This window comes from Phragmites australis, chromosome 2 (assembly GCF_958298935.1).
Source record: "Phragmites australis chromosome 2, lpPhrAust1.1, whole genome shotgun sequence".
Taxonomy (NCBI): domain Eukaryota; kingdom Viridiplantae; phylum Streptophyta; class Magnoliopsida; order Poales; family Poaceae; genus Phragmites; species Phragmites australis.
Window position 1 is genome coordinate 32045529 of NC_084922.1, and position 27983 is coordinate 32073511.

The 27983-nt window shown below is 46.7% G+C and overlaps 1 protein-coding gene across 1 annotated transcript; it reads right to left on the reverse strand.

The window, feature by feature from the left end:
- Positions 1-20868: 20868 nt before the first annotated feature.
- LOC133908397 (pathogenesis-related genes transcriptional activator PTI6-like) lies at positions 20869-22909 on the reverse strand. The gene has a single exon (XM_062350406.1). It carries the CDS (start codon positions 21982-21984, stop codon positions 21124-21126), a length of 861 nt encoding a protein of 286 aa, XP_062206390.1. The 5' UTR covers positions 21985-22909; the 3' UTR covers positions 20869-21123.
- Positions 22910-27983: the final 5074 nt, after the last annotated feature.

Here is a 27983-nt window from a genome sequence, read left to right on the forward strand (position 1 = left end):
GTTAGCACCGGTAAACCATGACATACGTAACAATTGGGTATGCATGAATTGAGTGTTGTACCTAAGGTGGGGACGCGAGAACTCGAAGGACCTGGGTCCGTAGAGGAAGGGTGTGTCACCCTATTGGCGGCATAGAAGTGGTCACCGGCACTGGTGAAGGCTGGCCTACACGTTGTGATGCTGTAGTGGGGGTTATGACACCAAAGAACAAAAGTCGAGAGCATGTGCCCCTGTAGTGCGGGTCACAAGCCCAGGCTAAAGGGATCAGTGACGTCCTAAGAGGGGGGGTGAATTAATACACTTAGAACTATTTTGGCTCAAAAAGGACACAAGATCAACCTATATAAATTTTTATTTAAATGTGCTCTAGGTTTATCTAGTTTATCTACTCTACCGATCAAAGCGTTTGCACTAAGAAGGTATATTGCAAGAATGTAAATGCGGAAACATAAATAAGGTACAGAGAGTAAACTCGGCACAAGCATTTTTCACGTGGTATCGATGGCATGAATACCACTCCTCGTCCATGTTGGAGCTCCACAAATGATACGCTCCCGGTCGACACCCAGTCACGGCTCTTGAGCCACCAAGTCACAAAGACAAGGCCTCCACCCAAATAAGCTACCAAGCTACTAAGGCAAGGTCTCACCACTACCCTCTCTTCTGGTTTCTTGCCGCCATGATCATTTCAGAGATTAGGCCACCAAGGCAAGGGTCTACGCGTCCTCGCACAATCACCTTGCCACCGCTCCACACCAAGTCAGAGGGTCAACAAACTTGTCGGTGATTCACCAAGACTCCAAGATGCTGGCATACCACTTGGTACAAGGTTGGATCACTCCTTGATCAACTCTCTAGGCAACAATCACCTAGGAACACTCTCTCTAAGCCTATAAGCACTAAACACTCTCTGATCTTGTGCTTAATCCCCTTGGATAATCACTTTAAGCACTTTGGAGGCTTGGATGTATTCTCATGTGTATATGAACTTCTCTGGACTCCAGCACCTTCAAATGGCCGAGTGGATAGGTATTTATAGCCTCAAACTCACGCGCTAGCCGTTAACCCAACGGCTCAGAAAAGTTGTAAACAACGGATGATCCGGTGAGAACACTAGTACTAACACCGGATCATCCGGTGAGTACACTCTCACAAACTAGCTGTTGGAAGCCCACTTAAGCTTCTGTGAACACCGGACACACCGGTGTATACTTCATCTCCACCACCAAACTTTCTAGTGAGTTATCCTGAGCTGTCCGAGCCTTTCCTTATTCTCGATGTAAATTGCTCCGGTGTAAGCATCCGGTGCACATCACTTCATCACCAGACCATCCGGTAATTTGATCTTTAACTTTAATGGCTCCAACCTTCTCTAGATAAAATGATCTGGTGTGTATCTTCTTTGATCACCGGGCCTTCCGATGAGGTCTTCAGGCCTCTCTATTCTTTGCCAAATATGCTCCGGTGCACTTTCAACACTAACGCCGGACCATCTGTTGTAACACTTCGAACAATTTTGGCCACGTGTCACCCAAGAATTCATCGGGTGATTTCAACAACTTATACATTAGAGCATCCGGTGAACTTATCCTCTTTCTGTCTTGATAAGCAATCAAAACTCCGATGAGTTCAACACCCAGAGCATCAAACTATCAGGTGAGGCAAATCTTCCTAAGACTTCTCCAATTTAGTCCAACTTTATCCCAACTGTGGTGGCTTCTTCATGTATTTCATCCATGAGACCTATTAACATATATTCTTGATAAACATATTAGTCTCATTAACTATGTTATCATTAATCACCAAAATCACAGTCATAGCCTAATGGGGCTATTTTTGCTATAATCTTCCCCCTTTTTGGTGATCGATAATAACATAACCAAAGCAAATGGTAAATAATAAATGATACTAAATGTAAAGATCAAAAGCGTGCATAAAGTTTTACCATATTGCTTGGATGCATGTTCTTACCACTTAGTCCCCCTTTGTTCTAGCTCTCCCTTTCTCTATTGCCACTATCCTCCTTGAACGACCTATGCAAGAGCTTCTCTTTTGTTAGACGCCTAGCATTTTTCTTCTCCCCCTTTGTCAACTTCGACATTCCTAGATGTTTTGCTTGTTGCTACAATCTCATCGCATTGTTCATCTTACTTTGGTCGTCAAGCTTCTCCCCCTTTGTCAACAATCCCCCAAAAAAGTTATAAACATATGTTGAACTTAAGGAAAAATATTAGAGCACATGGAGAAAGCTTCACAAATCATAATCCAATAAAAAGATACTAATTGTATGGATATCACTATAAAATAATGATACCAATTGTAGGCTATGAAAGCACATGGATCATAATTTATGAAAGTCATATAATATAGTCTAAACTCCCCCTATATGTGTGCATACATATGATGAGAAAGAAATATATGCACAACCAGAAAATATATCAATATAGGAAGTTTAAGTTATATTATGCATGGAGGTAGCTTAAATAAATAAAAGATTTAAAAATGATACCAATTGAAGCATTTAAGCATTACATACCTCCGGGGATATATTTATTGCTCCATGAGACTACAAAAGTTGTCACTACAAATACATGTTAGTCTCAAAATCACAACCTATAGGATATACTCCCCCTAAATATATGCATATAGGTGTTGAATAGTTATGAGATATATATACACTTGTTATCGATAACAATGGAGATTTATCTTATAGATTGGATCAAGGAACATAAAAGATACCAAATATAAAAACTAGTGCCATGAAATGAACCTACAACTAATAAACCATATGGGTTGTTCATGAGTTAGAGATAAATAAAAGCAACCTACCATATAAAAACCTACACTAGGCATTGCAATAGATTGAAATAAGTATATGCAATCCTAAACATGGCAAATGAGCTAGATGCAAAACAAAATATATGAACATAAGTCTAGCTACCATTTATCTCTTTTACCTTTGGATGGGGATTTGGATATGTAATGATCATGATCTTCATCAATACACCCATATTGTATACTTGGCTTCTTTGCTTAAATCTTCACTTCATTTTGTAAGCCAAGCATCTAAAAACCCAAGCCGACTTGCGCTTCAAGTCTTTTTTGGAACCCATACCGATTAGAGTATCTTCATTTTGGTGATGACTTCCTTAGACACCCAAATGTGTTGGTCCCACCTCCGATCCTTTCTCCCAACCATGTGTGCAACCACCTTGTAATTGTCCTTCTTCTTGAGCTTGTAGTGGTTGCTCTTAGTCTTGATCATGTAATTGGGCTTTGTGTAGAGATTGGAAGTCTTGTTGGAGAAGTTTGACATCTTCTTCTTCTCCATGGTCTCCTTCTTCACCTGTTTGTATTGGAATGACTTGTGGTCTTCTTGATGGTATTTGAAGCATGTCACGGTGGACCCTTCCGCAAGCTTCTTCACCATGAAAGCATGGTTATCTTGAGCAGGTTGGACATGTCATTTGCACTTTAAACTCGCCAAGTCCTTCTTGAGCATCTCCACTTCTTACTTAAGCTCATCATTCTCTTGTGCAATGAGGTTGTTAGATGATTCTATAACAATATTTGCAACACAAATCTCATTGCAAAGGGGTGAGAATGATAAATCAATTAAATTATCACAAGTAGTAGAATCATCTACCTTATTATTGTAATTAAATAGAGAGGTAGATTGCTTCAAAGAGACCTTAGTTTGAGATTTAATGCACTCAAATTTAGCTTTAAGCTCTTCATGCTCCTTGTTTAGCAAATTGAATTTTCACAATACTTGTTCATAACTAGAAACAAAGGTAGCATGAATGTCATTAAGTGTATTGAATTTCTTAAGCTCTTTTGATTGTTTCTTAAGAGCCCATTGTTGCTCATTAATCAAATGAAAGAGTTCATCATAGGAAGGAGAATCCTCATCGGATTTATCATCACTTACATTGCTATACATACTTTTAGTCATAAGGCACTTGTGAGATGACTTGCGTGATGGCAACTTGTGTGATGACGACTTTAAGAAAGAGCTTTTCTTGGAGGGAAGGATGGTGAAACTTTCATCACTTGAGCTTGACTCTTCATCGTATCTCACCCATCTCCCTATGCTTGTGAATGTCGTGGCTCTCCCCTTTGTCTCCCTCTTCTTGATCTTGGTCTTCTTCTCCTTATTGATATAATCAATTATGTTGACCAAGTCTTCAATGGAGATAGGATGATCAACCTTGGCATTGATCCTCTTCATGTTCTTCTTTAACTTTGAGAAGAGATTTGCCATCTTATGATCAATTCTTCATCACTTGATGTGCTTTAATCATCCTCTTCATAGCTCTCTTCATCTTGATCACTATCATCTTTGCTTGAGCTTGACTCTTGCTCTTGTCTCCTCATCCTTGCCTTTATGTATTGGTATTGAGCTTGATTGCTTGTGAGAGCAAGGTTCTTGGTGTCGGATGAAGAAGAAGCTTCCACTCCCATGTTCATTTTCATCTCATGTGCGGTGATCTTGCCGAGCACTTAACTTGGAGTCATCTTCTTGATGTCATTGTTGTTGTAGATGATGGAAACTATCAACTTATACTTCAGAAGACTTGAAGTATTCTTCTCACCACTTGATCATATTCAATTAGTGTCAAACCTAATTCATTGATTTCATTAACAAGAATATTCAAATGTGAGTACATGCCATTAGCACTTTCATGGGGTAATTGCTTGATGCCATTAATCTTAGTAACAAGTACATGATATTTCTCATTGCGCACATCCTTTGTGCCTTCATGTATTTCAATGAGACTAGTCCAAATATCATGTGCATTGGTGAGAGAATAAACATGATTAAATGCATCAACACATATAGATGATAAAAAGATAGTCTTAGCCAATGCATCTAATTACCCCCTCTTTGTTGGTGATGCAAGGTATCATCCCTTCATCGGTGACTCTCCAAACATCCAACCCTCAGGTTTGCAAAAAATAAGTTATTAGAATTTTCCACCGGGGGAAGTTTGTGCCATAAAAAAGTAGAGCACTATGGGAATCCATCATAACGCCAAACGTCACAACTCACTAGGCGATGAAGCCTAGCTGATCACAGTGAGGCTAAGGCTCAAATCCCACTTAGATTGGCGAAAACTTGTGAAACGTGTGAAGCTCTAACACAAATTGTAGAGCTAGATGTCGTCCTAGCTCTGATACCAATTGAAGCGATCGATGATGTCCTAAGAAGAGGGGTGAATTAGGACACTTTGAACTATTTTGGCTCTAAAAATAACACAAGATAAACCTATATTAATTTTTATTTAAATATTTTCTAGATTTATCTAGTGTGTCTACTCTACCGATCAAAGCACTTGCAACCTATCTAAGAAGGTAAATTGTAAGAATGTAAATGTGGAAACGTAAATAATGTATAGACAGAAAAAAACCAGCATGAGAAATTTTTTCATGTGGTATCGATGGAATGAATGTCACCCCTAGTCCACTTAGAACTCCACAAAGGATATGCTCCCGGTCGGCACCCGGTCACAACTCTCGAGCCACCAAGTCACAAAGATAAGGCCTCCACCCGGATGAGCCGCCAAGCCACCAAGGCAAGATCTCACCACTAGCCTCTCTTCCAGTTCCTTACCGCCGTGATCATTTCGGAGCTTGAACCACCAAGGCAAGGGTCTCCGCGTCCCCGTACAAACGCCTTGCCGCCGCTGCACACCAAGTCGAAGGGTCAACAAGCTTACCGATGAGTCTCCAAGACTCAAGATGTTGGCGTACCACTTGATACAAGGTTGGATCACTTCTTGATCCACTCTCTAGGCAAACACCTAGCAACACTCCCTCTAGGCCTATAAGCACTACACACTCTAATCTTGTGCTTAATCGCATTGGATAGTCACATTAAGCACTTCGGTGGCTTGGATGTCTTCTCAGGTGTACATGAACTTCTCTAGACTCCAGCACCTTCAAATGACTAAGTGGGTAATTATTTATAGCCTCAAACTCACGCACTAGCTGTTAGCCCAACGGCTCAGAAAAGATGTTAGCACCGGATGATCCGGTGAGAACACTAGTACTAACACCGGATCATTCGGTGAGTACACTCTCATAAACTAGCCATTGGAACCCCACTCAAGCCTCTATAAACACCGAACACACCGGTGTATACTTCATCTCTATCATCGGACTATCCGATGAGTTATCCTGAGCCATTCGAGCTTTTCCTTCTTCTCAGTGTAAATTGCTCTGGTGTAAACATCCGATGCATATCACTTCATCATCGGACTATCTGGTGAGTTCACTTCAGCCAATCGAGCCAATGCAACCCTCTCTGGAAATAATGCTCCGGTGTGTACAACCTTCATCACCGGACCATCTGATGCGTTGATCTTCGTTCTGTCTCTTTGCACTGTTCATTGTCCAGTGTGTGCAATACTTTGATCATCGACCATCCGGTACTTTGATCTTTAACTTCAGTGGCTGCAACCTTCTCTAGACAAAATGATCTGGTGAGTATCTTCTCTGATCACCCGACCTTCCGGTGAGGTCTCCAGACTCTCTCCCCTTTGCCAAATATGCTCCGGTGCACTTTCAACACTAACACAAGAAAATCCGTTGTAACACTTCTAACAATTTTGGCCACATGTCACCCAAGAATTCATCTGGTGATTTCATCAACTTATACATCAGAGCATTCAGTGAACTTATCCTCTTTTTGTCTTGATAAGTAATCAAAGCTCTGGTGAGTTCAACACCTAGAGCATCAGACCATCCGGTGAGGCAAATATTCCTTGGACTTCTCTAATTCAGTCCAACTTTGTCCCAGTTGCGATGGCTTCCTCATGTATTGCATTTATGAGACCTACTAACATATTCTAGACATATATGTTAGTCCCATTGACTATATTATCATTAATCACCAAAATCACAATCATGGCCTAATAGGACCATTTTCGCTACACCGGTGAAGGACTGCCTCGTTGAAGTAGGGGTCGAAGAGGAAGCCGGGGTCGAAGACATCCTCGATGGCTCAGTAGTGAAGGTCGAGCATACCGGTGGGTATGGCGTCTCGGTGAACGTGGCGAACGGGCATGTTAGAAGATGAGATGACGCTCGTGCTCCCGTCGTAACACCCGAGGATGAACTGCAACTCATCTTTTGAAAGACCTTCACTACATTCTGGATAATCCCGCCAAATGCTACGCTATTCTTGCTCGTGGGGACTACGAGGCCACTGTCAATCCGCAGCTTCATCGCGCGTGCCTCGACATCAATCTGGTGCGTTACTTTCCTCTACAAAGAAAAGTTTCATTTGATTACTTAATTTTTGTACCAACAATTGTAGTAAGTGGGGACTAGCGTAGTGTTGTTCGTACCTCAAACGATCGCGCCTGGTCCCTGTGCATTGGGTACGTGTCGCAAACGCCCATCACGTGCCGTGAAAGCTTGGTCTGTGTGTACATGGCACGGATCCGTGTTCGAGCCCCAAACCATGAGAGGTACTCTACGTGCGCCTCCTTAGAGTGTGGTCGATCCTCGTCCACAACGTGCTCCACAACTTAGTCCCATTCGTCAACCCACCTCTGCACACGCGACACAAACGTGCTCATGGAATGAGCCCCCTACGCATCAACTTGCAAAAACATATGTACGTGAAAATAGGTGTATACGTGGGTCATATGAAAATGTAATTACATCGTTACGCACATGTGTATGTTGATAGGCATCGTCCTAGTCAGCTATAGGGGGAACGCCTGGAACTTCCCAAATTGCCACATCATGCAATATGGTGAGTACTTCTCCACATAGATATCGAAGACGAGAGCGCAAGTTGTGAGCCAATACTCCCAATCGCATAAGCAGAGCAACAAAAGTTCAAGCGGAGCGCATCGAAATACCTTTTCTTCCTTGTATGTCCTCCAGCGGACACAGTTCACTGTCAACTCATTGAACTAGTGAACAAAGTTTGGGTATACGCGGTGTGTCTGCACGCTGGACCAACTCAGCTTTGCAACCAAACTAAGTTAGATAAACTAAAAATAAAGCAATGAATATATACGTACACAAATATCATAACACTTACCCTACGTCTGCACCACAACGACCCCATGGTAGGGCCGTCGACGCCATCCGCAGGGAGCTGGTACGCACTATGGTCGACACAGGCCTACTAATGATGATACGCTTGTACGACCAAATCTGAAATAGCAGGGGACACCCGATGAGGATCGCATTGTTATCGGTCTTTGTGCAGGCGTCGCATAAGCCGCGGTACGTCACAGCCACCACAACTGAAGCCCAACTGTAGTGCGGGATCATGCTCCTCAAGACCATATTACCGTGGGTCTCGATGAACATGACCCACAGAACATCAACAGGAGGTATGCCTCCACGTCGCCGTCCAGTGGTTGGATATTGTTCGCCTGTCAAAAAAGTAACAAGTACAATTATATTCATCCTTTAATAACCTAAAGGAGATGAGAAAATAATACAAAACATACGTACCATAAACTGAACAAGAAAGACCTTCTTTGGGCCATGCTTCTCGGTCCCTGAAAAAGCCCTAAACTGGGCTTTGTCGTCCCTCTATTCAATGACGAAGAAGCGTGCTAGCATCTCATCGTGCCAGCCATGCTCACATCCCAAGCCCCAAAAATGGCACTCGCACAAGACATGCCCATCAAGAGCGAGACATTCATGAGGATGGGCGTCATCTCGCCGCACGGGAGGTGGAACGCGTGTGTCTCGGGATGCCACATGTCGACCAGCGCCACGAGAAGGGCCCTGTCATAGATAAACCGTATCATCGACTCTGAGGCCCTCACCAATGCGACCACCTCCACTAGCCATCACAACGGAAGTAGGCTAGAAGCATGCAACCTGCAACATAATACATTTAGTGACGAATACTGATAAAAATCCATATGAAACATTAAATTAAAATTGGACAAACCTCGGGATCCAGTGCTCGTCAATCCTCATGAGCACATCTCGCACACGAGCTAATATTACCGAGAGCTCCCTAGTCTGCACCGCGATGCGGTACGAATGGTGCCTAACATCGAGCTGAGGATCAAGCAGATCTAGCTGCGCCATACCTACATGTTCACAAGTTATTTACATTTTTATAATCGAAACAAACACAGAGTAACAAGTATCGACAAGTCTGGACCTGGTCTAAACTGGTCAAGACTGGTCCTTATTTGTGGGAACTAAACAAGTAAGCGTTCAACATTTAACATGATATAATAGATTGTTCAAATCGTACACAAATATGTTAACAAATCGCAACCTAACATGTTACAACCTCTCACATAGTGACAGTCTCTGTACAAAAACAATAAAGTACAATGTTGTGCACATGAATATCACAATATGAATTACAATTGTTGGTGTAAAATAAAGATGACCAAATGGGCCAATCGATCCGGCCCGGGACGGGCCCAGCTCGGCATGGCCCGAAATCGACACAGCCCGATTGACCCATTTACTGTAACAGGCCGTGCCGTGCCGGCCCGCATGCAGAGTCATCGGCCCATTGCACGGCCCAGCTGTCACCGTGCCATGCCGGGCCGACCCACGGCACGGTCGGCACGATGGGCCCGACCGGCACGATGGGCCCGTTCGGCATGGTGGAGGCACGACGGGCCCGACCGACACAATGGAGGCACGATGGGCCAGGTCGACACGGTGGAGGCACAACGGGCCCGGCCGGCACGGTGGAGGCACGCTCGGCCCGCCAGCACTCCGAAAATAGGAAAAAATCAAAAATAATAGCTAAAAAATTCCAAAAAAATAATAAAAATATAGACAATAAATACATAAGAGCTTTATTCATTGTTTGCCTTGTTAAAAACATTTCTACTAGAAGGAAAAAAGAGTGCAACCTATGATTATGCTCCGAAAATTACATGGTTTCATTAGAAACCCCAGAATTTTGCTTGCAATATTTAATATGCTTCCTCAAGTGTCCCGTTCCATTTGGAGATCTGGCACCTAATTCTTTGCTGCATATATTACACTTAACAAATCTTACCTATTTCCCGTTAATTTATCTAAAGACCTTTTCAAAATGTTGCCACACCCATGACCATGCACGCGAGTTCTCGGCGTCTTGATCCATCAATTGAAATATGGAATTGATTTCTTGATGTGAAGTGGCTACTGGCTACTTGACTAGCAACTAGGAAAAGAGAGATGGGTGGCCGATGAGAAAACATGGGGTTTGAGATGGTATTTATAGGCTAAGAATTTAGATTTCATAGGAACTACACAATCTCTTAGAAGATTGTCATTTTCATAGTTGTTTAAATGAGTAGAAATTTCAACAATATTATGCACTACTAAACAAGATATTGCAACATAATACTGTTTATATTCTGTAATTCGTTGGTTAGAGGAGTTCACAAAAGATATTGCAGTACGAAAATCGTTTAGGTATTACGACAACCTCTTCAAACCGGATTTTACTATAAGATTGATAATATGACAAGCACAATGTTGATATAACAAGAAAGATTCAGCATAGGTACTAAACAACGGAGTAAGAATATTCATTGCTCTAGAATTTGCACTGGCATTATCTAAAGTGATAGAAAATATTTTATTTGTGAGACCAGAGTCTGCAACTACTTGAGATATTTTTTCACCAATATTTTCACTGCTATACGCGTTGTCAATCAAACGAAAACCTATTATTCTCTTTTCTAATTCCCAATCATTATTAACAAAATGAGCAACCACACTAAGATAATCCTCTCTAGCCCTACATGCCCATATGTCCGAGGTCAAAGCAACTGAAAATGTACATAATTGCAACATTTCTTTAAGCTTGCTATGACACACATTGTAGTATTTTACCATATCCCTACTAGTTATCTGTCTAGAAACATGCGTGAACCTTGGATTATGAGCTTGCTTAATGTAATCTTCAAATGCAGCAGACTCACCGATATTGAGTGGTAGATCCGCTCTTGCAATGAAGCGACATAGCTCTTTTCGAGCATTGGCAGAGTCGTACTCCCAATGACGAACATAGCCGTCGGGGTTGTACTGCAACACCGTCTGCTTCATGGCTGCTCCACTCTTTCGCTTGCAACTTGTGGCGTGCCTCTTCAAGTGCCCCGTTCCACCCGAGGGCTTTGCAAATAATTCATGTTTGCAAATATAACACCTAGCATACCTGACACTTACCCCATCTTCCTCTTTGTAGAACTTTTCAAAGTCTTGCCAAACTTCGGAAGTACCAGCTCTTGATCTTTTAGACCCGGTGCTTGCTAAAGTGTGCACACTTGTAGAGCCTGACGAGGGAACTGCTGCTGCATCACCTGCATGTGAACCAACCGGAGGTTCACTGTCGGGTCCATCATCACCTGCAGCACTGGTATCAAATGGGTCGTAGTCCCCAGTGAGTCCTTGGAGAAAAAAATCATGATCTATGGATGTATCATGATCACCGGCATCCATGATCAATGTCGAATGACACTACAAAAATTGCAAATATTCAGAGTTAGAAATAATCAAATAATAAAACTAATAATAAAATAAGACTCAACAACGATGCAAAAAAAAATCACCAAGATTTCTTCAACTTCAAGACAGCAAGTCAGCATGATGACGATTTTGGAATTGCTCGGATTTTTTTGCAACAATTCAAACTAATTTTGCCAAATTATCTCTAATTCTCAAGAACTTTGAGACAAGAATGAGAGGAGGAAACAAGAGAGAAAATGGTGTTGCTTGTGTGGAATAGAAGGGCAGGGTGATCCTTTATTTATAGTTGAAAAATGGTGATTTTTGCAAAAAAAAAATTGAATTTTTTGGAGCTCAAACGGTCACAAAACGGCTATAAAATTCAAAAATATCGGGTTAACGGGTTAAACGGGCCATTTTCGGCCCATTTAACCTGTTAACCTGCGTGCCCCCGCCGACCCGTCGTGCCCCCGCGTGCCGTGGGCCGTCGCGTGCCGAGCTGGCGTGGTGGGTCGTGCCATGCCGAGCCGGCCGTGCCGTGATGGGCCGACCATGCCGTGCTGGGCCGTCATGTGCCTGGGTCGTGCCGTGCCGTGCCGACCCGGCCGTGCCGTACGGGCCGCCGTGTGCCCGGGTCGTGCCATGCTGGCCTGGCCCGGTCGTGCCTCCTGGGCCGCCTTGTGCTCGGGCCGGGTCGTGCCCGTGCCAGGCTGGGCTGGGCCGTGCCCATGCTAGCCTAACTCGGTCGGGCCGTGCTGTGCTGGCCTGCCGTGTCGCGCGCTCGGCCAGGGTATGGCCCGTGGCCTCGTGCCGTGCCGGCCCAGCCCATCTTGGCTCAGGCCGTGCCGTGCCTGGGCCGTGCCTACAGTGCTGTGCCTCAGGCTGGCCCAGTAGGCACGGCCCATTTGGACATCTTTAGTGTAAAGAATAGTGGGGTCCCCTCACAGGTGGACCCACAATGGTAAGATATTAGTAGGTACTGTATGCCATGTTTGTCCGGAACTGTGGTCACCCCACGCGACCATCCAGGGACCATGCAACCAGGCTCTCTGACCAAGCTCCACAACCAGTCACCAGGTCGCAGGAGCAAACCCCGCGACCTGCCCCCTCTTGTCGCGGAGCAGGTATGTGTCTAACCAGTCTAATCACAATAAATGCTTTTTTCACTTGAGTTTTTCCCTTCCCCAGGTGCTCTTTCTGGTCAACCAAGGCGTGGTCGACGCAGAGCTGTTGTGTTCAGTCCCGTAGCATTAAACGCAATGGGACGGCCTGACAAGCATGACCGGAGGTTTTTTGCAGGTGCGCAGGCGGCGCGTGGGGACGGGACAGGGCCGTCCAGGCGACTGGGATGACGTAGGTGGTGGAGCGATGGGACAGGCTCTGTAGCACCGCAGGGCAAGTGGGATACATCTGCTCTTAGTAATGACGGGCCTAGGTGGGAAGCTCTAGCTAGGCTTGGGTCTATATCTTGAGCCACGTGTAAATTCTCTCTCCCTCTGATATATAAAGGGAGAAGTACCAGACTTGGAAAAAGGGGGGTGAGAGGCCAAGAAGACTGGGCAAGAACATCATCTGTATCCAACTTAGAACACAAGAAAAGAATACACATGATATAGGGCTATTACCCTAAGGGGGCTGAACCTGGATAATCCTCGGTGTTCTTGAGTCACACATACACAAACAAATTTAGTAGGCACTCCCCGAACAAACATCACGCACTCGTCGTCCGATACACCCCGGAATCACTGTCAAGGATTTACCCTCGACATTTGGCATGCCAGGTAGGGGGGCGCGTTTCCGAGTTTGGGATTCAAGTTACTGTAAGGTATTCTTCGTTGGGTACGACCCAGATGAAGCCGATATCTCCCAAACTCAGGACATTAGATTAGGATCCGAAGGCTTCGGGAGGCGACGGGAGGCAGCAGAGGCATCCATGCTCTCGGTGCCAAGGAAAGCTCACGGACCGTAAGCTCTGGGGAAATGCGCTTCTTCGATGGCAGCCCCACCGGGAAGAGTGCTCACCGCGCCGGGACTGCCACCCCCTAGCCCCTTGACGTGAACCGAAACCATCAGGCAGGTATGATTCGATCCAGCAAAAGAATATTAGGGAACTAATCACGTGTGTCATTTCTCCGAGCAGGTTCAACCCAAGGACAAACAGAAGGGTCTACGCCTCGAACTTTTGGCATGAGTAACGACCACTCCCTGTAGGGTATTAGGAGGAAAGGCAGCTTACCAGAATCTTAGAAAGGTAACCCTCTCCTTTCCCGGTGCTGACCACTCTTTGATCAAAAGGGGGAATCCTTGTCCTACCTTACAGGATTTCAAAGGGCTATGGACGCGGTACTGGTCGCTAAGCGGGGCATGCTTTCCCCTGACTAGAAAGGAGCAAGCACAGGACCATGCATCGTCAGGTACATGGTTCAATTCTATCTTTTCCAATTATTAATGCGAAGCGGACTCTGAGGGCATCTTAACCGGAACACAAGCATCACCCGCGAGGGAAAAAAATGCCTACTAGCGATGACGGACTCGCTACTAGGTGTAACCCTGTCGCCAAGGGGTTTTCAGTACTCAGACCAAACAATGGCGACATACCTCTCTGAAATGAGAAAGCTAGAGCAACGCTGCATCGGCTAGGAAGTCACACACATCCCTCGCAAGGATTTCTTCCCTGGCCTATGGGCTGGCCCATCTAGCCTCTTCTTGTGAACTTGTCCCGGTCGGAGTCTTTGAGAACAAGACTCACACAGCCACCCGCTGCAGTCTCAAGTCAACGTGGAAGGGATGCTTCGCTTGGAAATAAAACACCAGAGGCAACACCTTTGGAGGCAACGCCTCCCTCGGTGCCGTCGACCTCGGGTGACCATCATGTGGTCGCCCTGCCCGATTCGGATACAACCTGGATGGATCAGATCTCAGACTATCTTCAGAATCAAGCAACCCCTGACGACGATGTGTCAGTAGAAAATGTCACATGGGCTAACTGCGAGAATTCTCTTTGGTAGAGGGACGCCTCTACCACCAAGGGAACAATGACCCTTTACTGAAATACATGTTCTTTGGTAGAGACTCAAGAGGTACTGGTTCGTTCTCCGGTCCCCTCATGGGTCTCCCTGTATGCTCCTGTGTTTACTTTTTCGTCAGCTCATCTAGTGTTCCAATGAGTATCAAACTTCCGCTACTGGTTCTGACCTCACAGGCTCTTAAAAATGTTCATGAGGTTCTTTTTTCTTGAATTAGCGGAAGAAGTTTGCACCCAAATGCCTCATGCACCACCTACTTTGTAGATCTAGCCACACAGGTCCAATCAAGCCATCGTTTGTTCTATTCTGTAGATCCAGAATTGCCACGAGCAGCCCAGCATACCGGTCATGTATAAGGCACACGATTGGCTGAGCACCAACAATTATCAACCTCAAATGGTACAGGAACCAATACCAACAGGTAGTGTTCTCACTCTCCACAAATGCAAAGGCCAATAGTAGAATTTGGTTGTTCCCATCAACCTCAATAGCAGTCAAGATCTGTCCCATGTACTTACCGGTAAGAAAAGTGTCATCAATACATAGGATAAGCTAATAATGCTTGAAAGCTTCGATACATGCTCCTAATGCGAAGAAGCATCATTTTAGGACATATTTGCCAGGTTTGGACAACAATGCTACGAGGAACCGTCCAAATAATATTCTAATTAATCACCAGGATGATCATTATTCATAATCACAACCTCGATGATTAACTAGAATATCATCCCGATAGTCCCGGCACGTGTTAGCAAGAATAGGCCACAAGTTTAAGTAAAACATATGCGGTAAGCAACCTAGACATATGTGAGCAACTGACTTAACCAACATATATGAAATTACCCTGCAACTACCAACTGATCATATATAACAAGTGCCATCTCGACCACCTCCCACATATCCGAACCACAAACCACATATCCAAACCATACAACCGAACCAACCACGAGAACTCTACGACTGGGTGCAAATGAAATAATAGCATGCTCATGATCGAGAACGCGGCAGTTCAAACTGTTCATACACCCTGCAGGGGATACTCCTGGACCCACATGACTCGGGGACCATACGGCTTGTGCCACCTGCTAAAATGCACACAAGGGGGTACCCATGTCCACCTTTCCCAACCAGCCCCAACCATGTGCGACATGCAACGCTCAGCGTGGCGGTACCAGAACTACTCCCGGAGCAAACTAGTACCGCTTACAAGCCCGCCCGCTCACACCGTTGTTGTTCAGGCCCCACAAAGCCATAGCTGTGGAGGTATTTGGCTCGCCTTACCATTAGATCAGCATGTGGTGAGTAAGGTAAGTGCTAAAGCCAACTACCCCGATGATCGGCCTTAAACGATGCAAGCGGCCTACGGTGTCCGGGTTCCCTTCCCGAACTACCCTTGGACATTCCTTGAGTGCAGATGACACCGCTAACACTGTCCACATCTCGTCTCATACTCACCACTCGACCAACCAACACCAACAACCCAACACGGTAACCATTGTGAAAGTAATTTAACCCATAGCTCGCGAACAATGGGACGTTCCACCGCTCGACTTCTACCGAGAACCTATGCATTGCTAAGCGTCTCGCATCACTTTACATTAGACCTTAGCATGATTAAACCCAGGCTACAAGGATATGGATCAATAATATATCAAGGTAGAGACAATGCAATTCAACATAGGATCTACCCATCAAAACCCAACATTGACTTCCTATACATGAAAACCTATATATAAGCATAATTTATCAATATTTAGACTCCATTCAACACGACAAAGGTGCAACATGATATATGCTTGCCTTGCTGTTCAGGTGGCTGTCCAAAATTTCCTTCGCTCTCCTGGAACACCGGCTCGACGTTCTCTAAAAAGAATAACTCGTGCAATTCCATGAGTATGGATGAAATACAAAAATGCATGCCATAGGATGCGCAAAATATGTTAAAAATGCAAACATGCGAGCTAGAACAAAATTGGGACTCAAACCAATTTGAAAAGTAGATGAAAGGGCGGAACCTCCGGACATATGCAGACTATCTGCAAAATTATACGGAACATCTGGACATTTGCGCAACCCAGGCAAACTCCGGACTATCCGGAGAATTCTTCGGATACTCCGGACATATGCAGATCCTCCGGACTTTGTCCGAACACTCCGGACATTGACAGGAAATGTGTTTTCACCGATTCATTGATCGATTCAATTTGAACACTAGACACGCTTTACCTAAACATGGTCATACACTATATAGGGGGTTTAGATCCAATTAATTACGTAATGTTAAAGATTGAAACCATTTCAATGACTCATTAAACCTTAGCGCGTATTTCGTTAACCAACGTAATTCAAACACTCATCTCATGACTCATAGTGTTTTTAATGTGTAGAGCATGTTAATACAAGGCTAACAAAAGTGGTTTCATAATTTTAGGACATGGCAACAACTAAACGTGACCTAAACAAGCCGAAACACATTTAATTAACTCACTAATTCTCAAAAATATTTTCTGAAGTTCCAACATTTTTAACACGTAGTTCACACTCATACGAAGCTAACGCAACTAGTCTCACATCGTTTGGAGTTCGGATGAATTAATTATGAATTTTACAAGTCTCAATGTGCCTGATGAATAGTAATTGCGGACCATCCGCACTTTTCTGCAGAACCTCCGCACTTTTGCGGACTATCCGCACTTTTTTTGCTGAGGTTCCGAACTGCGGAAACTTCGAACAATTTTTAGGAGGATTCAGGCTTTCTAGAACTGCTCCTATTTGAGGGAAAACTTTGCCAAATCGATTTGCGATCTTTTCCACCCCAAAAGGGATATGTTTGGGAGAGTTTAGAGAGTCTAGAACTCAACTAACCACCTAGCAACTCAATTCCTAAATCAAATCTCACCTAAATCCTCATTTTGGTCCAAAACCTAAAAAAACTCATGAACTTTGTTAAAACTCGAAATCGACTAACCAAACTACGAATTCTTACCATGGGGAGTCTAAGAGACTTACTCAAGATGCTTATGGAGTTAGGTGACCGCCGGGAAGTGGAGGAAATGGAGGGAAATCGAAGAACTTCGGTGTTTCTTGTGCTTCAAACATGAACACCAAAAGACATCAAATCTGACTCGAATCTTTCAAGAAAATGAAAATGAATTGGATGGATGAGGAGCTTATGAGCTCTAAAATGCAATGGTATCACATGCATACCTTCAATCCCCCTCTTGAGCTTGGATTTTGGAAGAAATGGAGAGAGGGAGTGAGAGCTTGAGTGGGGAGGGGGGAGGAGCAACACCTCCTGCTGCACGGTGGGAGTGAGAGAGGAGAGAGAGGGAGCAGGTGGGGGCTGCCCACTTGAGTGGTTTGAGTGGGTGAGGTATGGAGCTGGGTGGGTCCCACATGTTAGAGAGAAAGAGATCCGTTTTAACTGCGACTTTAATTCTTTTCTCTCCCAAATTCCTTTCTCTCATCCAATTGATTTCAAACAAAGTGCTCTAATGCGCTAAAATAATTTACCTAAAAAATAAATATGATGCTAATAATACATGATTAAGCTTAATCACACGATTATAGAATTTGGGACGTGACAAATGCGTACTTGTCGATGTCATAATACATCACCGGGTTCCTTCGAGCAAGTGTGGAAGATCGTCATATAACACTCCGTAGGTCCCAAACCTCATCTCAATTGCCTTCCTCTTTTCCCTCTAAACCTTGTTGTAACTGATAGTATACTTGTACTCCTCCTCAATTTGTTTGATTATGGACTATGGTTCGTAGTTTACGTTGTTCACAATTGGGGCGTAAATCACATTAGCAACAAAGGTTGAAGTGATCTCCTGTGGCTAGGCTCAAGTTCGTCTATCGTGCAAGTGTGGTTGACCACAATCGATACCTCCCAATACTCAATCCACTTCCCTTAAAGCCGTGCACCCGCCACAAGCAACTCTCCTTCACGCACTTGATATCATATTTCTTCTTGCTTGACTTGACAACATAAAACTATCGTCGAAGCGATATCGCCCATTAAATCACAGCATACTTCATGGCCTGACTAGTAGGATACCGAGCATCCTGGCTCACCTCATTCTACGTATACTCCCAGGTCACTTGATTCCCATCATTTGACCACAAGATGGTTAAAGTTGGGATTGTTCCAGTCCGTGAGAACAGAAGCATCATCCTCATCATCCGAGATGTCATACTCAGGAGATTTATCAGCCTCAAAATTATCCCGCTCCATCTATTCGATTGGAGAACAGATTTGTTCTCTCGTCTGCCTCACCAGTCGGTTCAGTCGGATAATACGATGAATGTGCACTATCTAGATCGATACCTTCATCATACTCTTCCTCATCACCCTCCTCCTCCGCGTACCCCTACCCTGCATCTCTCCAACTACCTCCTTATTCTTCTATTGCACAAGCAACATAGGAGACCAACCTCTGTGCACAATATCCTACAGGTACTTCTTCCACACTTTATCTTCCCTGAGCGGGTACACCTCCTAGTACATACTATCTTTCACTCGGTTGCTCACAATGCTAACGGTTAGCTCTAGAACCTCGGAGTCTATTTTGAAACCCAGCATCAACCAGACGTACAAGTGTCCGATACTTTTGTGTATAGGTCTGAAGGTATCCTTATACATTGACTAAAATATGGACAGTACTACCCCTTCTAGATCGTATACTATTTCATTGTCCCCATAAAAAAATCCTAAACTGCCACATATCTGACATGCCTAGCAATCATCGATAAAAACTCTAACATTTTTGCGACAAAACAGAAATAATTATATAAAACTACATCTGCAATGGAAAATTCATACAGACATAACCCAACATATAATCTATACTGCAACAAAATATTCCTTAAGTGGTACATCAAACACCTATAGATCTTACATGTACCACATGAGTTATGACTACACTACATCTAGATTCTACATCTAATACCTAACATATATCTAAATACTATATCTAATTGCTAAAATATACATACAAACATAATCTAGCTGCTAAACTATATTTAACCCTGATTCTAAAACTAAATCTACATTATAACAACGTCTAATGACTATCCTACCAAATTTGTAAAAGAAACCTACATCTAACATCTAACATATGTCAAAACCTAATACTAGTGGCTATCCTACCGGATTTGTTACAAAATCAGAGACGAAACACACCACTTTTCCCCAGCAGAGCTTCGCCGCAAAATTTCCCCACACCTCCCCTCTCCTCTCCTTCCTCCCTCTCGGCTCAACTGGAATCAAATGACGGCTGACATAGGCAGTGCCGGCATAACCAAGATATATACTAAAGATCTCATCCATTGAACATACGAGACGTTTTGGGTGGGTCCGCCTGATATCGCAGTCATAAAGTTCTCACCTGTTCAACAGGCTTATTCGTCCACTGAACAGGCAAAATGTGGTTTTCTTCGGTTATTTAATGTACTGATCGCCAAGGACCACAAGAAACAGGCAAGATCTTGTTCTCATCCATTGAACAGGCGACGATAGCCTATACCTATTTTTTTAAAATAGACATGTATTCTTAAAAATATTAAAGAAAAAACTATATAAAAAAAATCTCCATGCATCGCTCGTAGTCCGGCTGCCACGTCTGCTCTACGCGCCGAGCGGGCCACCCCCATCACTCGGCACGCCGCGGCGGCCTGGCCGCCACGCCACGTACCTGGTCTCAGCTCTGCGCCTCCCTTATCTCTTGTGTTGTCTTCCCCGTGTGGTCGTACGTGTTCCTATTCCGGGGCGCTACGTCGTCGCGGGCCGGGGACCTACTGACCGCCTCAGGAGCAGGAGCCAGCAACAGCGAGGAGCGAGGACCACCGCTGCCGCTGCGCCTCGCCCTTGTGCAATCACTCGGTCCCCCCTCGCGCCGCACCCGTGTTTCCACTGTCTTAGTCACAGGCCTCACACGCGCGCCGTTCGTACGCCCGGCACGACCCGAAACGTGCCGTCACAGCGCGCGGCCTAAATGCCCGTGAATAGCGAAACGGCCTGTGCCTTACGAGAGGAGAGTCCTGCCGTGTCGGACGGACGTAAATGACCCGGCTCCGTCGCCCGAGCCCGGCCGGTCAGTCAGTTCACTGTACCGATCGTAAATTAAGTCCCGCGCATACGCTGTGGTCGGCCCCGTCGGATCGGGCAGATGATCGCGTCACTCATGGCGCGCGGGCTGGGCGCGGACCCAAGCCAACCGGCCACCAAAACCAGCAAACTTTCTGCGCAACAAAATCATGGCAGCCCCATTTCCAGCACGGCGTGTTCAGACCACGCCGCCGAGCCGTCAAACGGGAAAGCGGAGCACGCATACTATCAGTGAAACATAGAGTGCGTACATACTACTAGAAGTACAATATACCATATATGGGAGCAGGAGAAGAACAGTAGCATACTGCATATATATAAAGGCAGAACAAATCAGACGGTACAAAAACACTTCACGTAGTACTAGACTCGTGCTAGCACCTCAAAACTCTACGTACGTACTCGGCATATTACATTTCTCATCGACTCGACAAAACCACGGCACGGAGGCGTACAACTACAAACCAAAAACACGACACAGCACTCGACATCCAAAAAACAGTTCCGTAGACGAAGAAACCGTTCCGGTGTTCCAGTTTAGAAAATCGCGGGAAGCGGGTTGAGCGGGAAGAGGTCGCGCAGGTCCTGGAAGTAGTCGTTCTCCTGCACCGGTGCAGCCCAGCTGGGCGCGGCACCGGCAGCGTCCCACTGTGCCTCGGGAGACGACGGCTCGGCGTAGAGGAAGCCCGCCTCGGGTTCAAAGTCCCAGAAGCTGCTGCTGGCATAGACCGGCGCGTCCTCGAACGGCACGAACTCGCCGAGCTCCTCCAGGACGGCGAGGCTGCACTCGGCGGCCGGGTCGCCCGGGGCTGCATCGGAGTCGTCCTTGTCCTCCGCGAGGGAGGAAAGGGAGGGAACCTTGCGCAGCACCGACGTCGGGGACGACACCGCCGGCGAGGACTCCGCGCCGGACTCGTAACCGGCGGTCACCGGCTCCATGCCGCCCCCGGAGTTGGTAGCGGAGGGTGAGAAGTTGGTAGTGGCGTTGGCCCCGCGGAGCTGGATGGCCGCGTTGTCGTACACGCGCGCGGCCTCCTCGGCGGTGTCGAAGGTGCCGAGCCAGACGCGCACGCCGCGCCACGGGTCGCGGATCTCCGCCGCGTACTTGCCCCACGGCCGCCTCCTGACGCCGCGGAACTTGGTGCTCGGCGCGCCCGAGCCACCCTTGGCCAGCCTCCTCCGCGCACCGCTACATCCGCCAGGACCAGCAACAACCCTCGTCGCGTGGTCGCCGTCCCCGGCGTTGCACTGCTCCAGCGCAGGAGGAGCAGCGGCTGCCACGGGCGGTAACTCCCGCACCATCCTTCCGACCTTCCGGGAGCCACACCCCTCCTCGCCGGACGAGTCCGTCACGTCGGGGTCGTCCCAGAAGATCCGCACCGTGCGCGACCGCGACATGGCACGTAGCACAAGAAGCTAGCGGGCGTTAAACCCCTCGCGTCACTTCCCAAGCCGCGCAAGGAAAGGGAACTTCTCTCCCTTTAAGACGACACAAGAAACCCAACCAAACCAACCCCTGCAACCCTGACCCCAGCAGGAAAGGAAGCTGCAGCCTTAAATTGGATGCGAGCGATCGATCGAGCGGACGGTGGAACGGGTGGATTCGCTCCTGCTCTGGGGATCGGCAGGGGAATAAAGACCAAAGGGACGCGATGTGAGGCGAGAGGGAGGCGAGGCGAGCAAGCACTCAGGCGGGCGCAGGGGAAGGGAGTGGCCGCAATAAAGACGGCCTCTTTAACTTCTTTAAAAAGAGGAGCAGAAATGTAGCAGGGGCACAGGAGGAGCAGCTACGAGTAGCTCAAAGCAGCGGAAGAAGTAAAGCCGCGCCCCGTCCTCTCCTCAGCCGCGTCCGTACCGCCGCAGCACCCGCGGCCCCGCCGGGACGATAACGGTTTTCGAGCTCTGTGAGAAATGACTCCTCGGCGAGAGGACCTCTCCGAGTAGTAACACTGGTGCTAGGGGTGGTAGTAGTAAGAAAATGGAGTGGAACGGAATACACCAACGAAAGCGCGAAGAAAAGGACGGAGCCCAGGAGCGAGATAGCAAATTCTATAGGATTTTTTCCAAAATATTTTTAAAAAATATTAATCTAATTATATATTTTTTAATCTAATAATTAGACTGATGAAGAGAAAAGGAGAAAACACGTGTTACAATGGTGTGAAGAAGCATGAGGAGGAGACCTTCGATAGCAACGGTATGGTGGTGTGGAGAAGGACGACGAGGAGACCTTGAGAGTGGAGCTTGGAAGCGGCGGCGATGTGAGGTGGAGGTGAGGGGATGGCCAATGGATGGGACTTTCTGGGGGTTTGGGGAGGTTTTGTGGGGAATGGAGAAGGTGGGGTGGTTACCGCTGTCCACTGATCTTATAGGATCCCCGACCCGACAGCCTCGGTTGGGACCCACGCCCGATTCCGCGGTGAGACTGGGCGGCATTCTTAACCCAACCCCCGCTCTGACCACAACCGTAATTAAGTCCGCCGTTTTAACCCCTCCTCCAACCGTATTTACTCCCGCTGCGTGGGTTTACGGGCTGGGTTCCATTTCAAATCCCGCGCCGGCTACATTAACCACCCCGAGGTGTACGACCCGCCTCGTTCGTTCACCGGTGCAGTTGCATGAGGGGTGGTTACATTTACGTAGCTGTAAACTCCACAGGCCTGCCCTGCAGGCTGCGGCCAAATGTTTGGCTGGCACAGTGGCCACTGCTGGCGCAGCGCAGGGCAGACGCGCAGGGCAAGTGGGAACCTACGGACGGACGCGATAGAACGGGCATCGGCATGGGCGCGCGCTGTGTCTGCACGAGCTAACAGCCGGCTGAGCTGCGTGAACCTTTTGACTCGGAGTGGCGTTTGAAGATTGCAGTATCCCTACCCCATCGCACCGCGCGTCCGTTTGTCAGTTCCGAGCTGTTTATGGAACACTTAAGGACGGCGTAATGCCGTCAGGTACTGCTGCGCTGCCGGTGGACGCTCCTCGGCTGCTTAGGGCATTAAGTACGGCGTGATGGTGAGTTCTGCCCCTCACTGATGGCAGTTGGTTCGGTCAGGGCCGTTAATCATCACGCGCGAGGCGGGGCGGGCCTTTCTGAATGACGCAACGCCCCGGCCGCTGCGTCGTGCCCGTGCCCCGTCCATCCCTTCAGCAATGGCGCCTGAGCCCGAACAGCAGACAGCGTCCCGTCGCGATATTTTGGCCGCTGTACGAAGCCGATGCCACGGCATGGCCCGCGCCAACGTGGTCCCTGACCAGCGGGGCCCGCGGAGGGAAAGGGTCAGGAGGGTCAGGAGCCATTTGCGGCGTGACGCGTCCCCTCCGGTGGTGGTGCGGGGTGGGCTCGGCCATCGGGGCGCGGGAGGAGGGAGGTGTGGCGGCACGTGATGGCGGTCGGTCGTGGGCTGGGAGAAAAGGAAATGGCCGGTCAAATCGTCGGGCGGAGCACCGGCGTCAGATACTCAGAGGGTCTCTGACCCGGAGCCGTTAAACCCGACCGCTCCTTCTCTCCCCGTCGTGCTCACCGGGTTGGGCTTCCGTCTTGCGTGGGTAATCAACCGGCACAGCGAGATATGCTCCCTGTATGTCCTAGCCGGATATGTACTCGTATGGCATTCAAATTCAAGGCCGTTGATCGCGTGCTGCAAGAGCTGATACCTTCCACTGATCTCCCTTTTGGCGCAGTGAGAGTGCGTTCATGCATGGTCTGCATCCTCATGGATAAGGTTCCTTTGGACAGCTGGCTCGTCGCCAAGATGTGTGAGTCTGAGTTGTACTTCTGCCCTGTTCGTAGCATTCTCGTCTCAGTCTAAAGCCTTGGAAAGCTCAAGTGCTTGATAGTACTATCTTCGACGTCGGGGTCCATGCCACTTCTCTGAAAGATTAGGTTACTGGAACAAGTTGTGCCCTTTTTTGGCATGGCCTTCTGGTCTTTTGCCCAATGGTTCGAAGCACTTGTGATTACAATTTCATCTGGGAGTTACCCAGAAATCAAACTAGTTCCCTTTGTTTTCCACTGGTCTACATGAGCGAGATGAGGAAGGAACAAGCAACGCACATGAGTACATGACGTGCTAGCGCTAAGCGTATTTACACACGTATTCTCACTCGTAAAGCGCCCCATCTGCGCGTAACGGTATGTATTTTCGATCGACAACTTTGTGGTGTTTACGATGTCACGTCATTTCAACACGTGTACGTATGCTTCTACTTGCTTGCCCTGTGCTCTGGACTCCTAGACAAGCCGCCGTTTCAACAGAAGGCGATCTAGATCCGAGGAAGTAGTGGCCGTCGTTGCTCGAGGTCGCCATCGCCGAGGAGGCCATGCCCGCTGTCACTCGAGGTTGTCATTGCTCTACCTCCCCGCATGGCTCCGCGTCGTTGAGAAACTCGCCGCCGCCGGCGATGACCTCGTTGTGGAGAAATAAGGCACCGCCGTCGTAGAGAAACTATGTTTCCCTCAGATCTAAGAGTGAGAGAGATAAGGAGGAGGAGGAGAAGGACGAAGGGGTTGTGCCCTCGCCGGCTCCCGGGAGTCCCGGCGGTTGTCCATTGCATTCCATGCCTAGATTCAAATCTGCTATGGGAATGGGAGAGAGAAACAAGAGTGAGAGAGAGGGGGCGATGGGAATAAAAACTCTCATGCCTAGATTCAGATCTGCTCGTGAAGTTGTTGTGGTGATGTGGGTCCCACTATGAGTGAGACTGCTCGGTTTGAGAAGGCACATATCCATGTAGTCTATGCTCATCGGTGGGCTACTTAATAGTATGCGGTTATTATTTGAAGCAGTTTGTATTGGTGTGTCATATTAAGTTAGAATTATTTCTTGGTATTTTCACATATTGTTCTAGTTTTGAGCTGTATTCGATACTCTTTGAACAGATGATTTCATAGATCCGTGTGAACAGGAGTATCCCACTAAATAAATTATGAAGTAGTGGAATTTAGTATTCAGTGATGATATTTGTTTGAGAGAGGAAATAAATAATCAAAATGTCTAAACATCAATCACCTGTAATCTGACGAAATCTCAGTCAATGGTCAAATATAATTAGGGTTCAAGGAAGGGTTCTTGGCTTCGGAGGTTAGGGATTTCGCCGACACTACCATTAGAGGGAGGGCCTTCAACGGCAGGACAGAGAGCAGGGTGGCAAAGTAGCAAGGGCGCCACTAGATATGGTAGCAGAGGACGACTAGTGAGCAGTGATAGAGAAGAGCATCAACGTCGCTAGATTACAGTGGTGGGAGCTCGGCGAACGGAAAGAGAGCAGGGCGGAGCTTCATGTAGGTTAATATGGGCTATGCCCCCCTGCCCTTTGTGATTTAAGATTTAGAGGAGCATGGGCGGAGCTTCATGTAGATCAACATGGGCTATGTCACCTCTTCTTGCCCTTTGTGATTTAAGATATGTGTTCTTAGCTGGATAGACTGCAAAATAATCACCTACTCCTATTTCCTTCATAATATCTTGTGTTTTAATGCTTGCCCCTCCTACATTTCAGGGCTTCAGGCCAAGCTCCGTCACCGAAGAGGAGGGCAGTGCGACAGAGAAAAATTAGCCAGCTTTGCTTTATTTGCAGAGAGAGAAGAGCTGCACATCTGCCTGTACTCTGTAGGTTTAGAATTTCACGCGACTGACAACAAGCAGCCACCATAAATAATCGTGTCTGGTTGTCTTGATTCAAACTCGCGCACAACGGCCCGGACGGGGTGATATCTATGGCGCGCGCACGGAACGACGACGCGTCGCTCGCCCTCCCATTAGTTAATTTTTCTGGGAGATCTTTGTTCGCCTTATTTGTCTTGTATATTCGGCCGAAGGCCCTTTAAATTCAAGCGAGCGTGCACTGCCGATAGCTACCGTGTTCTTCGAGCATCTGCGTGCAGGCTGAACACATGCATGCATGCGGCCAGGTGTGGTGGTGCTTAGCCTTCAAGCGCCTGGAATCCACTCGATTTTTTAATCTGATACTGTCGAGCCAATTTACAATTCGATCTGCTTGTACTCATCTGGAGTGACTCATCAGCAGTGATACTGCTGAAACTATCTACGGCCATAGGTTCACGGTAACTCAAATCCACGGCTCATCATCGGCAAAACTCTGCCGTTTGCTCAAAAAGGAAAAGGAAAAGGAAAATAAAAAACTCTTGTTTGTTCAAAAAGAAAAAAAGGGAAGTGAAAAATGTAAGGAATTACTATATGAAGCAACTGTAATACTGTACTTCTACTTTATACTTTATACACAGATAATATTGGGGAATACAACGAAATACATCTCGGCGAGGAAAACCCGGTATCTATCATGGCATAAATGACTCGGTGGCAGGGCGGTGATAGGAAAATTCTACAACCTGGTGCGTACACATCATTCTATCTTCTATGTTTTTTATTGAGATTCGTATTTAAGGGTTTTATGAAAAAATATAGAGTATATGAGAAATTTAATAGATAAATAAGAGGAATAGGTAGTAGAGATAAAAAATTGGTGCGTAACACGTTGTGGAGTTACATTTCGTGTGCCGTGATGTGCATGATCTGGGATTTTACACGGCTACCTCAGCTTGTCCTCTGCGGCGTCGCAAGTGTATCGCAGAAACTTATGCTTGCACGTGAGCCACATGGCGACCGCATCCTCCCTCGACACGTGTGTCAGGGAGGTCGAGACAGACGGCCGGGATGGGTTTGCCGGTTCCGGCTGCATGCATGTGGCCCTGGCTGTTACTAAGGGAGGTTACGTATGTTGGTGCACGCCGGGGTCACATGGCAAGCAGCCGTGGTTACTCCAGAAGTGTAAAGCTACTACTGGTCTCGATACTAAACAAATTCTAAGCTGAAGTGTACCCTTCCTTTTTCTTTCTTTAGGTGATACACCGTACCTTATCTTGGCCGTACGTTCCAAGCTCGCTTTACGTGCGTGCATACAGCATGCTGCTTAGCACGACGAGTGAGAGCACAATCATAAGAGACCAAGTGAAATAGTATGCTTACAGCCGAAGCAATTAGCGTCTCTATTACTATGGACCATTAAGTGCAGGTGTAATATTACTTCAGCTGACACTCACTCTGTTTTCCCCCTTTAGTATAAAATGCATCTCTAATAGTATAGCTAATTACTATCTAAGCATAAAAAGTGTACACATCACCTACAGATACCACAAAAGATAAACTCTTCAATGGATTAACGATAGCATTATCTACAAAAATAATATAAGTCCACAAGTCATAGAATTTGATAGATTGCATGCTTTTTAGACCTCGACTAATTGCATGCGAAAAGAAGTCGTTTTTGCCTTTTGATGGTCATTTGGACTCTTCTACCCCAGCTGTTAGTGCTTACTCCATCCGATTATAAATGTAGGTTGTTTTAGACTTATACACAAAGATTAAGAAAATAGATCAAAT

Excerpts from the sequence above, each read along its gene's own strand:
- LOC133908397 (XM_062350406.1), bottom strand. The coding sequence starts at position 21,984 with ATGTCGCGGTCGCGCACGGTGCGGATCTTCTGGGACGACCCCGACGTG.